At 38.8% G+C, this 15,252-nt stretch overlaps 1 protein-coding gene across 2 annotated transcripts; it reads left to right on the forward strand.

Annotated features, from left to right (window-relative positions):
* Positions 1–796: 796 nt before the first annotated feature.
* Positions 797–13,699, forward strand: LOC127628933 (activity-dependent neuroprotector homeobox protein-like). 2 transcript variants are annotated; one of them, XM_052105916.1, is made up of 4 exons: positions 797–1,149; positions 7,768–7,884; positions 9,721–9,813; positions 9,934–13,699. In XM_052105916.1, the coding sequence occupies exons 2-4, from the start codon at positions 7,777–7,779 to the stop codon at positions 12,733–12,735; spliced, it is 3,003 nt and encodes a 1,000-aa protein (XP_051961876.1). In that variant the 5' UTR covers positions 797–1,149; positions 7,768–7,776; the 3' UTR covers positions 12,736–13,699. The 2 variants fall into 2 exon arrangements, with proteins under 2 accessions (XP_051961876.1, XP_051961877.1); XM_052105917.1 differs by having other exon boundaries at positions 797–1,079.
* Positions 13,700–15,252: the final 1,553 nt, after the last annotated feature.

A 15,252-nucleotide genomic window follows, 5' to 3' on the forward strand; every position in this document is an offset into this window, starting at 1 on the left:
AGAGGTCAAAAACGTTATCCAGGTATAAAGTGGTGGTTAGATTATTTGAATACAAAAAGTCACATTATTTATAGCTATTATTTGTACAATATATACTGTTTCAGATATGAAGCTATTACAGTATTTTATTTGGAGCAGAATATTAAACTGGATATTTTGCTTTAAACATTTTTTCATTATATATATCTATTTATGTTACCTGATAGGCTATCTGGTGGATATTTTGAGTTAAATCATTTATATATTATTTTTAACATTTAAAATCACTTACATATAAATAATTCATAAAAGTATTGGTATCGGAATCGGCGATACTTGTCTTCAAAGTACTTGGTATCGGATCGAAAAGAAAATAACTGGTATCGCCCATGCCTACACTGCACATACAGAAGTAGTACCGGTGAGTGGCGCATAAGAGCAGCACAGCGCCACCACCTGAACCCATACTGCTCCGACGCTGGGTGAGTACTGAGGCACTGTATTCCTCCGACTCTACGCTGGGGTAGATACGCCTTTAGCCAATCAAGTTTCAGCCGGTGGCGCCCCCTATGGTTTCATGCCGCGCATCTGCACCGGGGGGTCCGATTTCAGGACCACTTAATAAAACATTATATGCGCATATAGACAACCTTTTGTGAGACCTTGTGAAATTCAGGTAAGCAATTAGATCCCTCTATGACCGGTAAATATTTGATTAATGCTCGCAGGGTATCATTCGGCACAATGCTTGTTTTTTTATGGTAATCAAACACATATGTCACTTCCGCCCTTTTACACACGCCATTTTGGATAGAGGACTGAGTACTAGACCGGGTTTAAGTGGATGGCGGATTACGTTAATTGCTCTCCATTATATCGTCTGGGTGGACCGTGCATAGTCGTAAACGCAGCGGGAGCACAGGGCTTCACACTCCCTCTCCCTCCAGGTCACCCAAACATCACCACAGGAGCTGCTGGATGAGTTGCATCCCCGGCAGATAGCTCTGGGTCGGCCCGTGACAGGTTCGAGCTCCCTCTTTCGGCGTGGTGTGTCCGCCCGTTAAGCGGACTACGAAGGGGTCGACTCGCGTGGAGAGAAAGTGAGTTTACGGGCTGCTGCTGCTGCTGCTGCTGCTGCTGCTGCTTTGTGTTAGCGGGAGCTCGAGACGGGTAAATAAACAGTCTCTGTGTGTATATGAGACGTGCTAGCCTACTAACTCTGTTATTAATAGGAACAAGAGAAAACCAGAGTCATACAAACCGCGGTAAGGATAGTTTGCGGTTTAAAATTCAGACTTTGATTGGCTAAAAACACACTATGCGCTGTCGTATACATGTACAATTTGACATGGTATCCTCCAGATGACATCATCATCATCATCATCATCATCCGCTCTGCAATCGGTCGCTTACATTTTTACCACTCAACATTTTCTAATGCAAATAGTTCCAAAAGTTGAACACCTAGGAGACTGAAACCACTCTCATCTTGACCAGTCTGATTTGTTTTTTTTTCATAGCAGTTTGGTTTGCCAGTCATCCCTTTATTAAGTCCATGAGTCGGTGACAAATAAGCGCTTTTCACTTTCACATTTCCAACAAACATGCAGTCTGTGTTCATGCAAATGTACTTGTTTTAGATAGAACCTGATTTGTGAAAGCTTTCACAATCACATTTGGTCATGTTTGATTTCGTCTTACTGCTCAACCCCCATTGCCTTGAGTAATACTAGGAAATCAGACCATATTCACAGGTCACAGTGAATATGGTGAATTTATTTCACAGATCAGTTTGTCTCTTAACCATTTTTTTGAGTTTTGGAGTCAACAGTTTACCTATGAGAGGTCTCATTCTTGAAAAATTTGTTTCACAAAAAACTGGATTTGTGAAAACTTAAACAGATTAATTTGACTCTGTTTGATGGCTTCATGCAAGGGCGTAGCAGCAGTGTGGGACACGTCCCCGCACTCTTTAAAAAGGTGATTTTTGTCCCCTGCACTTTTCCAAGCTAAACCCATACCGAGTCCAAATAGTGTAATTGTATACAGTATTCTGTGCGTCATGTTACTTTGGGCTGATTGAGCAACCATCCCGACAATCACAGGTGAGTTTCGTGAGCCGAAACTACCCTTATGTAATAGGCCATCAGTAAGACAAATTTGCTTTAAACAATTCTCATTTATCCATGTTTTTTTTTTATCACCATCTATGTTGCTCTAAATGAATAATCTAGAAATGAGGAACACATAAATGAGAGTTATTTATTGGCATATTGTTTTAGATTTGCAGCATTATGTGAATTGCACTGCAGAAATAAACAAAGGACAATCCATCTTTAAAGCACACACTGGATGTGGTGCTTATATCAGCGCATGAGTCTTTATTAAGTTATGCTTTTTACATTATGTTAGTGAGGTAATAGTTTGAGGGGCTGTTTAGTTTGATCGGTTGTTTTTGCCAATTTAAGCAGATTACTAGATCTGTGTTAAATATGTAAAGCTACTTTTAATATCAGCTCCTGTTTATACCTCTATATTGGTTTGCAGTCGACAAACTATAAGAAAAAAAGATAGATCTGCTGTGTTCTTAGAATAATTAGGCATTTTACTGAAGTCAGTAGATATGCAGACATGCTTTTTTATTGCAACTCATAATTCTTATAAGTCTTTAATTGTTGTCTTTTGATAAAAGTCATGCTCAGCAGTTCCCAAACTGTATTGAAATGATAGATTTGCTTTGTTCTTATAATGTATAAAACCTCTACTAATGTCTCTTTGTAGGTCTGTAGACATATACATTTTAGAGGATTAAAATTTTCTTTTGATCGTTGATTCAGTGACTAACTCATTTCACTACAACTTCTGACATCACCAGAAATGGTCACTGAATCATTCAGTGGATCTGAACGAATTTTGGTGAATAGTCAAAACACTCGAGCCACATGGATACATTTAAATCCTACAACGCACAAGCACAGAGTAAAATATAAAATTGTACACATGCAAAATTCTAATAATTGTAATTGATTAAATAATTTATTCAGGACCAGCTTGTGCTCAGTCTTTTATTGTCATGTGTGAAACAAAACCAAATGCTCCACAAGATGCCCTTTATTTTTGCTGCTAATTTTGCAATACTTGAATTTTTTAAATACTACAAATATTAAAATTAAATAATATGTTATAATACTTAAATCATACTTGTATATTACTATATAATGTAATATATTAATACTGTAAGTGTTGCGTCTGTGCAAGCCACCTACTGGCAGCTATTTTCAAAGTTCAGTTAATATCAGTTAACTAATTGTTTAAGTTTCCGAGTCAAAAGTTCATTAGAAAAATTATTTAGTCCTTGGGAGGCTATTTTATAAAGCACACTGCTTCTAATCAGGGGGAAACTCTTGTTTCAGGCAAAACTGGATTTGTGAAATCTTTCACAGATCTATTTTACTAATTTTGTTGGCTTTATGCATATTGGCATTGTTAAATATGAATAAAATAAGCCTTAAAACCAATAAACTTCTTAGAATTCTACAACATGACCCTCTGGATGGGTCACACTAGGCTTTAATAGACCATCTTGATGTGTGAATTTTTTTCTCAGATGAGTTTTTGTCTCTTAACCCTTGTTTGAGTGCTCGAGTCAACAAATTACCTGAAAAATGTATGTTATATTATTTGACAGGTCTCAGTTTTGAAACATGATAATTATGGTGGGAAAACTCTATTTTAACACAACTGGATTTGTGAAAACTTTCACAGATTAATGTTACTCAGTTTGATGGCTTTGTTGTTGTCAAATTTTGATATGGATGATACATCAACTAGCAGTAATTTGATTTAGTTACTTTAATAAAGTTTTTTTATCCTTCATCTCGGTGGGCCAAGGCTTGGTTACTTTTCCTACATTTGCCATCTGAACCCACAAAAAAATTGTACTGTTCAATGAGTTTAGACCAAAAAAAGTAACTCTGGGTTTTCCAGGTCATGTTTGTCCGACCATAGGTAATGAATGGGAAAGGATCAAACCGTTATAACACTAAGCCTATAAATCTTCAGGTTATAATTTTTCAGGTAAACTGTTGACCCAAGAACTAAAAAAAAAAAATGGTTATATGACAAAATCTGATCTGAGAAAAAATTCACAAATCAGGATGGTCTATTTAAGCCTAGTTCTAATTTTGTAGAATTATAAGACGTTTATTGGTTTTTGGCAAAGAAAATTCATTTTTTACAATGCCAATAGACATGAAGCCATCAAACTGATTAACATCAATCTGTGAAAGTTTTCATAAATCCGGATTTGTGTGAAACTAATGTTTTTCTATCATAATTATCATGTGTTTCAAGAATGTGAAAAGCCTATAACACAGATTTTTCAGGTAAACTGTTGACTTCAGAACTAAAAAAAAGGGTTAACTGATCTGTGAAAAAATTCACAAATCATGACGGTCAATTTGAGCCTACTATGAACCCAAATAGATTTTCAGTTTTTAGAGTTTTAGGCCTTTTACTTTAATTGCATATATCCTTAATTTGCCACAATGCCAATATGCATGAAGGCATTAAAATGACTAAAATCAATCTGTTAAAGTTTTCACAAATCCAGTTTTTTGTGAAACTAATGTTTTACCACCTTAATTACCATGTTTCAAGAATGAGACCTCTCAAATCCTATAGCACAGATTTGTTTTAGGTAAACTGTTGCTTTAAAAACTCAAAATATGGTTCAGAGACAAACTGATCTGTGAAAAGATTCACAAATCATCAAGGTCTACCGCTGGAGTCATGAGTTCGAATCCAGGGAGTGCTGAGTGACTCCAGCCAGGTCTCCTAAGCAGCCAAATTGGCCCAGTTGCTAGGGAGGGTAGAGTCACATGGGGTAACCTCCTTGTGGTCATGATTAGTGGTTCTTGCTCTCAATGGGGCATGTGGTAAGTTGTGCATGGATTAGTTGTGCAAGAGTAGCATGAGTCTCCGCATACGGAGTCTCCGCAGTGTCATGCACAACGAGCCACGTGATAAGATGCGCGGATTGGCAGTCTCAGAAGCAGAGGCAACTGATACTTGTCCTCTGCCACCCGGATTGAGGTGAGTAACCACACCACCATGAGGACCTAGTAAGTAGTGGAAATTGGGCATTCTAAATTGGTAGAAAAGGAAATTTTTTTATTTTATTTTATTACAAATCATCAAGATCTTTTTGAGCCAACTGTGACCTGTGAAGATGGTCTGATTTCCTAGTATTACTCAAGGCAATGGGGGTTGAGCAGTAAGACGCAATCAAACACCAACAAATGTGATTGTGAAAGTTTTCGCAAATCAGGTTCTATCTAAAACAAGTACTTTTGCATGAACCCAGGCTGCATTGTTTGCTGGAAATGTGAAAGTAAAGAGTGAAGAGATGACCGATTGCAGAGCGGAGGATGATGTCATCTGAATTCACAAATGAACAAGCTGAAGTGTTTGAATGATACTTGTTATAGATATTAACCAAGCAGTGCCGTCATCTCTGCACGTGCAGTATCTCTAATAAAAAAACAGTCATTACTTTACTGCATCTGATCACTGTTATGTCAAAAAGTAAACAGTTCAACATGCAACACTTTCAGGTCTCTAATTGGTTGGCTGGTCAGAGTTTTCTCAAGACATCTGTCAAGAAAACTTTCTGGTCATAATTAACCCCAGATCAATATAAAATAATGAAATAACATTTTGCATAAAGTAAAGAAAGTGTATATCTAGGACCATTTAATTTTTTTTAATTTCATTATGACGTAATTTTCAGGACACTTAAGCATGTAAAATATGTAAAAAAATCTCAGTGGCCCAAAAAAAATAGACTTGATTTTCATTATGCAAAATATAATTTCTTCTTTGTTTCTTTTGATTTTTAGAGTAAAAAGGGACCAGAACATTTTCTTGACAGGTTTCAGCGTGATGCAGTCTTTAGATTGACTGAACTATTTGGCACTGTTTACCTTTTTTGTTCTGTAATTTAAGTGTAGATGTCATTCAGCAAGAATCATATTCATGGCTTGATTCAACATCAAAGTAAAGGCAAAACTGTATGCTTGTATTAGACCGTTTATGTTTATCATGCTGTGTATTTCCAAATGGATATACAATATTTACTGTCATTTTTCAACCATAGGAATGGTGTTAGGCCATACAGTATGTTAAATTGAGATGCTGATTCTGTTTGACAGCAGATATGTTTCTTCACATTTACACAAGGTTTATGTTGTGTCTATAATGACTTGATTAGGGAAGCAATTGAGAGAAGTTAACTCTGGCATTCAGTTTGAAATTAAAATATGAGAGGTCAGATGTATTCTTATGTTCATCATATATTTGATATTATCTGCTCCTCTTTGTTCAAGAGGGGTATACAAAAGCTGACAGGTTTCCTTGGTGATAGGTGAAATAGGGACATGATCTTTGACCTTTGTTGATCTCTGTCCTCATTCTGTGGTTGCAGTTTACTGTTTATTCAGTTGAAGTCAAATGTGGGATCGACCTTGTTTTGGTGATGTCATGAGTTTTAAATTTTATTTCTAAATATCTTATATGTATTGATAATTAGAGCTCCAATCTGTAGTGCATACATGTAGATTATGTAGATTTACAGGCTCTCTGAGTCTCTTAATGTCAAAATATAAATGGACATGCACACATTGAATAAGCTGCCAGACCGGCGGTAAATACATTTCTATGCAAAAAGATATTGGGGTAATGGGTTAAAATCTAGTTGTGCTGATCATTTGCTTGAATCCATTTATGACCTTTCCCCAATAAAGGTTCAAGGCGTGTACATCAGAGTCTTTCTAGCAAGTCAGTCCACCGGCGACCATCTTTTAAAGACTCTCGGCAGCTATTTTACTTAGTAAACTTATGACATGCTAGTACAGCTCATATCTACTTGAATGGGGAAAGGCAGAGATCTCCAAAATGGTTGGTCAAAATTACAATCAAAGAACACATTACAAATCAACAGTAAAACTGACAACACTGGCATCATACATTGTGCCTGTAGGGGGATAAAGGCCAACTGCGGAGGATGGTGCAGGAGAGAGAGAGAGAGAGAGTTTACGGACGTGTTCGTCATGTGTGTGTTTTTGTCCTTTAAGTTATCATTAAAATATTATTTATATTGTCAAGACGGATCTCGCCTCCTCCATTCCATTGACTACGTTACAGCCACATTGCACAGATATTTATTTTTATAATTTTTTTTATAACAATTTGGCATGCCATGGTGGTGCGGTTACTCACCTCAATCCGGGTGGCGGAGGACAAGTCTCAGTTGCCTCCGCTTCTGAGAAGGTCAATCCACGCATCTTATCACGTGGCTCGTGACACCGCGGAGACTCGCTGCATGTGGAGGCTCATGCTATTCGAACTAAAAACCGCGATCCATGCACAACTTACCATACGGCCCATTGAGAGCAAGAAACTCTAATCGTGACCACTACCCTCCCTAGCAACTGGGCCAATTTGGTTGCTTATGAGACCTGGCTGGAGTCAGTCAGCACACCCTGGATTCGAACTCGCAACTCCAGGGGTGGTTTTCAGCGTCAATATTCACTGAGCTACCCATGCCCCACCATTGTGCAGATATTTTATAAAATCTTATAAACTATTGCAATACAAAACCGGATGTATTTTCTGTGTATAAGATCAATGGCTGTAACATTCATTCATGATGATAAAACAATGCATGCAAATTGCATTTAAAGCAGCCTGTTTACCTGCCCAAATTAATTACATTTAATTTATTTTCAGGTGGGCAGAATGTTTCAACTCCCAGTCAACAACGTCAGCAGTCTAAGGAAAGCTAGGAAAAATTTGAAAAAAGTGCTGGGTGACATTGGCTTGGAATTTTGTAAGGATCAGATTGATGTAAGTATATTTTATGATTGGGCTACATAGATTAAATGTCTACATGGACAAGGAAAGTATATGCTCACCACCATGGATCATTCTTACTCCCATAGAACACATGTCCTATGGGAGTATAGACTTGAACACATATTCTATGGGAGAACATTAGCGATGTTAGTCAGAATGTTAGAAGTCACTGTTCACTTCCCAGATAAATAAAGTGAATGATAAATGAGGCTAATATTCTGCCCAACATCTCCTATTGTGTTCCACAGAAGAAAGCCGAATGGGTTTGAAAAACCTGAGGGTGAGGGTGTTCTATCTACACCCCTCTCTTTTTACAAAACTACAGTTGAAGTCAGAAGTTTACATACAATTAGGTTGAAGTAATTAAAACAAATGTTATAACCACCCCACAGATTTCATATTAGCAAACTATAGTTTTGGCAAGTCGTTTTGGACATCTACTTTGTGCATGATACAAGTAATTTTTCCAACAACTGTTTACAGACCGATTTTAATTGACTATATCACAATTCCAGTGGGTCAGAAGTTTACATTCACCAAATTAAATGTGCCTTTAATCAGCTTGGAAAATTCTTGAAAATTATTTCAAGCCTTTAGGCAATTAGTCTATCAGAAGCTAATTGCCTAAAGGCTTGAAATAATTTTCAAGAATTTTCCAAGCTGATTAAAGGCACATTTAAAAAAAAAAAGTGCAAATCAATCCCAGAACAACAGCAAAGGACCTTGTTAAGATGCTGGAGGAAACGGGTAGACCGGTATCTATATCCATAGTAAAACAATTCCTATATCGACATAACCTGAAAGGCTGCTCAGCAAGGAAGAAACCACTGCCTCAAAAAGCCAGACTACAGTTTGCAAGTGCACATGGGGACAAAGGTCTTACTTTTTGGAGAAATGTAAGACCTGATGAAACAAAATGTAACTGTAGCAAAATGTAACTGTTTATCCATAATGAACATCATAATGTTTGGAGGAAAAATGTGGAGGCTTGCAAGCTGAAGAACACATCCCAGCCATGAAGCGTGTGGGTGGCAGCATCATGTTGTGGGGGTGCTTTGCTGCAGGAGGGGGTGCACTTCACAAAATAGATGGCATCATGAGGAAGGGAAATGATGTAGATATATTGAAGAAACATTTCAAGACCTCAGCCAGGAAGTTAAAGCCTGGTCGCAAATGGGTCTTCTAAATGTACAATGACCCCAAGCATACCTCCAATGGTGTGGCAAAATAGTTTAAGGAGAACAAAGTCAAGGTATTGGAGTGGCCAACACAAAGCCCTGACCTCAATCTGCTAGAAAATGTGTGGCATAACTGAAAAAGTGTTACAAAGGAGGCCTACAAACCTGACTCAGTTACACCAGTTCTGTCTGGAGAAATGGGCCAAAATTCCAGCAACATATTGTAAGAAGCTTGAGGAAGGCTACCCAAAACTTTTGACCCAAGTTAAACAATATAATGGCAACACTACCAAAAACTAACAGTATATGTAAACTTCTGACCCACTGGGAATGTGATGAAAGAAATAAAAGATGAAAAAAAAATTTTTCTCTCTACTAATATTTTGACATTTTACATTCTTAAAATAAAGTAGTGATCCTAACTGACATAAGACAGGGAATGTTTTCTACGAGTAAATTTCAGGAATTGTGAAAAACCTTAGTTGTATTTGGCTAAGGTGTATGTAATCTTCTGAATTTAAATGAATGCTAACACTCATCACATGCACAAATATGCAGAAAATCTTTTTTAAAATTTGTTTTTATGTAGCATTGATCTTATTTTAATGAGACAGTCCTTCTCACTCTGTGCTCCTCTTTTCCCTTTCAGGACTATAAAGAATTTGTTCCCAATGAGTTCTACATTAAGAACACGTCATGGGACGATGTTTGCATGTTGGACCCCTCAATGACCAAATCACAAGTGAGAAGTACATTTTAAAAGCTTAATTAAGAAAACTCAACTTTATTTTACAATCTTTTGTCACTTTTTATTTCTCACCAAAACTGTTTTTTGACCCAGTTGTCCCCTTTGTCTTCTCAGGAGTACCGCTCAAAGCCATTCTGTTGTTCAGGATGTTCATTCGCCTCAAAGTTTTTCTCAGCCTACAAAAGTCACTTTCGTAATGTACACAGCGAGGACTTTGAAAATCACATTCTTCTGAACTGCCCCTATTGCACTTACAATGGGAACAAAAAGTCATTGGAAACACACATCAGATTGTTTCATATGCCTAACAATACAGTGTGCCAGAATGCTAGTGGGCTTCAGGGGGCAGGGCTTGGTTTGAAGGAGGGTGCACGCCTGGATAAGACACGTGATAATGTCGAGCAGGCAGTGTACTACTGCAAAAAATGCACTTATAGGGACCCACTATACAATGTGGTGCGCAAGCATATCTACCGGGAACATTTCCAACATGTGGCGGCACCATACGTGGGGAGGCTTGGTGACAAGGCAACACCACCTAATGGATCAACAGGCTCTGGTACAGGGAGTAATACTGATTCTAACACCAAAACTGGCGGTGCCAACAATACAAGTACAGCCATCCATTGCAAGCGATGCCTCTTTGTTCCTCGTACCTATGAAGCACTTGTGCAGCATGTCATTGAGGACCATGAGCGCATTGGATATCAAGTTACTGCCATGATTGGGCATACCAATGTAGTAGTACCTCGGACAAAGCCTGTAATTTTGGTATCCCCTAAGGCTCAGGAGCATAAAGGCATCATTGGTATAATGCCAAAGAGCATGGTAGTGGCAGCTGGAGGGCGACCTTTGTCCACTGAGCAGCTGAGTCGCATTGTCATTCCAAAAGGAAGTTTGAACTCAACTGGTCTCCTGTCAGGTATTCACCTGAAACAGGGGGCATTTGGTCTGAAGCCATGGTCTACCCAAGCTGTGACCATTGGTGGACAACAGGTGCAGCAGTCTCAAACAAATAAATCTCAGCTTTCTGCTAGTCTTCGCAGTTCAGTCTCTACATCAGCATCCACCTCTATAATAAAGATTCCTCAACTGACCTCACGAGTTCAGGAAGCGGCTACAACTGTGACTTCTGTTACCCCCAAGAAAGGCAACTCAGTCTTTGGCACATCTTATACTCAGAAATGGAAGATTTGCACCATCTGCAATGAACTCTTTCCAGAAAATGTATATAGCTCACATTTTGAGAAAGAGCACAAAGCAGAAAAGGTGCCAGCAGTGGCCAACTACATCATGAAAATCCACAATTTCACCAGTAAATGCTTGTACTGCAACCGTTACCTACCTAGCGACACACTTCTTAACCATATGTTGATACATGGCCTATCCTGCCCACACTGCAAGGCCACGTTCAATGATGTCGAAAAAATGGTGACGCATATGCGAGGAGTGCATCCAAACGAATCCATCGGGACACATGCAGACTCGCCACTAACTTTTGACCTTACACTTCAGCAGGGGAATCCGAAGAACGTCCAGCTGATTGTCACCACATATAATATGCGAGATGCCCCTGAAGAATCTGTGGCGTTCCATGCCCAAAACAATGCATTGTCATCATTACATGGACGTAAACAGGTTTCGCTACAAATACCAAAGACACCATCCGATGCCTCAGATGCCATGCCAGCTAAGACTTCACCACAAGCTGCTGTACCCTACAAGAGGGATGTAGGGAAAACACTTTGTCCTCTGTGCTTCTCTATTCTCAAGGGACCTATCTCAGATTCGCTAGCCCACCACTTAAGTGAGAGGCATCAAGTTATACAAACGGTTCATCCTGTGGAGAAGAAGTTGACATACAAGTGTATTCATTGCCTTGGTGTCTATACTAGTAACATGACAGCTTCCACCATCACTTTGCATCTTGTGCACTGCCGCGGTGTAAGCAAAACTCAGAATGGTCGACCCACTCCATCTGCCAGAGTTGCACAGGCACAGGGGTCTGGCCTCAAAAGGTCAGATCTAGCAAACTGTGACCAGACTGAGCCAAAGAAAAGGAAAGTTGTTGCAGATGACCAAACTAAGCCAATGTCACCAGAGGAACCTGTAGTCTTCGCTTTGGACCCAAAGGGTCTTGAGAATGAGTCCTACGAGGCACGTAAAGCGTTTCTCACACAATACTTCAACATGCAGCCCTACCCCACTCGCCGAGAGGTGGAGAAGCTGGCATCCAGTCTCTGGCTTTGGAAATCTGACATTTCAAGCCACTTCTTGAATCGAAGGAGGCGATGCATGCTTAATTGTGAAACACTACAAACTCGGGTTTTACTGGGATTTAAAATGGAAGACATTGTACATTTGCAACATCCCATGAAATTTCACTCTAAGTGGTATTTCAAGGGCAACAAACATGAGCCAAAAAGACGAACTTCTAGAAATCGCATAGGCCGATCTGCCAATGCCATTAGTTTTCAGAAAAGAGCTACAACCAATGGTGGTGACTTGCAACAGAAGCAGGGGACACTAGCAAGATTTGCTGCCAAAACCTCACTCTACACTAATGGTCAAAAGGCCACCATAGGGAGCAACTGCAATGCTTCAATCAAGAGTACCTTAAAACCTTGCGCACTTGTCAGTTCGGAGTCAATTGCTGTGGACTCGGACAGTGAAAATGAGGAGGATGTCTGTGATGTGCAACAACAAGAGAATGCTGGGCTAAACACACAGTCAGTTAGTAGTGAAGAACCAGAAGTCAGTAATAAAGAGGATGTGATCTCTAATATCAGGGAGGACTCCCAAAGCGAAAATGGTTATGGGTCAAATTACATGTTAGAAAAAAAATGTTGGCCAATAGATGAATGCCAGTCAGGTGTAACAAACAAGCTTGAACAGTCAAATTCAGAGACCGTTTAACAAAGCAACAGGTCTGATTTCAGGACAGGGTTAATTAAATGGACATGTATACATTTGCGTTATGTTTGACATACACCAACAATGCTGCCTCATTGAACTTCTGGACCGTGGTTACAGATGGTAACTATAAGGATATGCTTTTTCCTCAACTCCAAAAGCCATTTAAAAGGCAAAAAAGTCATATTTTACAGTTTTGAACTTATAAAGATGACTGTGAATGATGCTGGGGTTTCTCTCAGGATGGGGAAAGAAAACACTGAACATGCACCAAATAATAGAAAATTATTTGCCTTCAGTTTATATTTCTTTAAAATAACTAGAAACATAATTAGTTTGTTCAGCCAGTATTGTGTGGTTAAAGGAGTCTATTCTAGAATTTCATGTTATTATATAGAATAGGAAGTGTATATTTGCACAGTCTTTTATATATGTCTAAGGAGATGTGTAGGTGTAATCCCTGATTTAAAAAAAGATTTGCTATTCTTTTTGTGCTCACGCTAATATGTTCTACTTTTGGATAACATTTAAATTACGTGGCTTTGGTGGCTATTTCCAGTTTACTTTTATTAACAAATGTATAGCACTTTGCTAAAAAATATGTCTAAATATAAAAAGGCAAAATAAAAAGAACACAATCTCTTTCTTCTGTTTTGCTTGTTTATGAAGTATTGTTTTTATAAATATATTTATAAATGCATACTATTATATAACTTGTGTTTTGCTTTAAAAGCAGTTTTTCAATATATCTGCCCTAACGTCACAATAAATAGCAGTTAAAAGTAGACAAGTCTGTGTTTGGTTCAGCCTCGGCTGAATGCTGTTTGTTTTCTCTTCCAACGATTACACTTAAACTTCTTCAGATGGACTTTTTGTTACATGAGGTCCAGAATGAGCATTCTCGCTTCAGTCTAGCTTTGTTTTTAAATTTGTGACCTCCAGTTTGTTATTTGTTTTTTCCTTTATCCTTTTTTGTCACAACAAGCATTTCTGAACAATAAAGTGCTGTATTGTCCTTCTTAGAATGTATCTAACCCTGCAAAGTCTCTACTATCTTTTTCCTCCTCTCTATGACCTTTCATCTTCACTGGTTTAGCATGTTTCCGGTAAACTGCTCACATCAGGGGTGATTTATTTATTTATTAAAAAAGCTTAAGTGGAGGTTGGCTTAGTTTGTACAACCGTGTTCTCAACGCCCCTCATAATGCAATTCAGATTCTATAGACTACCTGAATGTTACTTCTGCAGAAAACCCAAAATTATGAAGGCCAGTGCTCGTCCACAGAGCAGTATCACAATGGGGGAGTGGAACATAAGTCTGACAAAAGGGTAGTAGGAGACTCTGTAGTGTCCCCTGCAATCAGAGTCGAGCTTTTGGGCAGTACATCTAGCACTGGGGTTCAGAACATTGATACTCACATCATGCGTATGTTCAGTTGGAATTTGAGCAGGGGGGCTCCACGTTGATTCTCGCCTAGGGCACCAAGTAAGCTAAAACCACCACTGCAATTGTGAATTGTAAAGACAATTCAAACAATCATAAATATGTTCTAATATGCTTGGACATTATTTTTACATGTTTGAATTGAGTACAAATGTAGAATTGACACAATACTGTCAAGTTCATGCTTAAATTAACTTATTAAATGTAGGAAAAATTTCCGATATATTTACTTCACAAAAACACTTCTGAGAGCATTTTGAAAATCTGTTTCAGTCAAGTGGTTTTTATTGTTGTTCAACCATATACAGTTAGTACAGTACACAGTGAAACGAGACCACGTTCCTCCAGGACCATAGTGCTACATAAAACAACATAGGACAAACACAGACTAAATAACATACCTATATAAAGTGCACGTGCAAACGTGTGCAAAAAGTACGGGACTGTACAATAAATTACAAAAAATTTGTAGGACAATAGGCACAGTGCTGACCAGTACACAGTAGTGTAAAAAGATGACATTTCTAAAAATGCCAAATGTAAACCTAACATACTATGAGATGTTATTGAGGTTATTGAGTTACTGAGGTAGCAGCCAGGTATAAAGTGACAATAATTAAAGTGCAACTCAGGACACGTGTGTGTGTGTGTGTGTCAGTCCAGTCTCTGAGTATTGAGGAGTCTGGTGGCTTGGGGGAAGAAGCTGTCACACAGTCTGGCCATGAGGGCAGATGGCAGGAGGGTGAAGAGTTTGTGTGAGGGGTGTGTGGGGTCATCCACAATGCTGGTTGCTTTGCGGATTCAGTGTTTTTTTTGTAAATGTCTTTGATGGAGGGAAGAGAGACCCTGATGATCTTCTCAGCTGTCCTCACTATCCTCTGCAGGGCTTTGCGGTCCGAAACAGTGCAGGTCCCAAACCAGGCAGTGATGCAGCTGCTCAGGATGCTCTCAATAGTCCCTCTATAGAATGTAGTGAGGTTGGGGGGTGGGAGATGTGCTCTTCTCAGCCTTCGAAGAAAGTACAGACGCTGCTGGGCTTTCTTGGTAATAGAGCTGGTGTTGAGGGACCAGGTGAG

This window comes from Xyrauchen texanus, chromosome 35 (genome assembly GCF_025860055.1).
Source record: "Xyrauchen texanus isolate HMW12.3.18 chromosome 35, RBS_HiC_50CHRs, whole genome shotgun sequence".
NCBI classification, from domain to species: Eukaryota; Metazoa; Chordata; class Actinopteri; order Cypriniformes; family Catostomidae; genus Xyrauchen; species Xyrauchen texanus.

What these genes read in the sequence shown, in the direction of transcription:
- LOC127628933 (XM_052105916.1), top strand. Translation starts at nt 7,777, where the DNA reads ATGTTTCAACTCCCAGTCAACAACGTCAGCAGTCTAAGGAAAGCTAGG. An exon ending in TTTGTAAGGATCAGATTGAT is followed by an intron (nt 7,885 to 9,720) that starts GTAAGTATATTT and finishes TTTCCCTTTCAG; the next exon opens with GACTATAAAGAATTTGTTCC. An exon ending in CCTCAATGACCAAATCACAA is followed by an intron (nt 9,814 to 9,933) that starts GTGAGAAGTACA and finishes TTGTCTTCTCAG; the next exon opens with GAGTACCGCTCAAAGCCATT.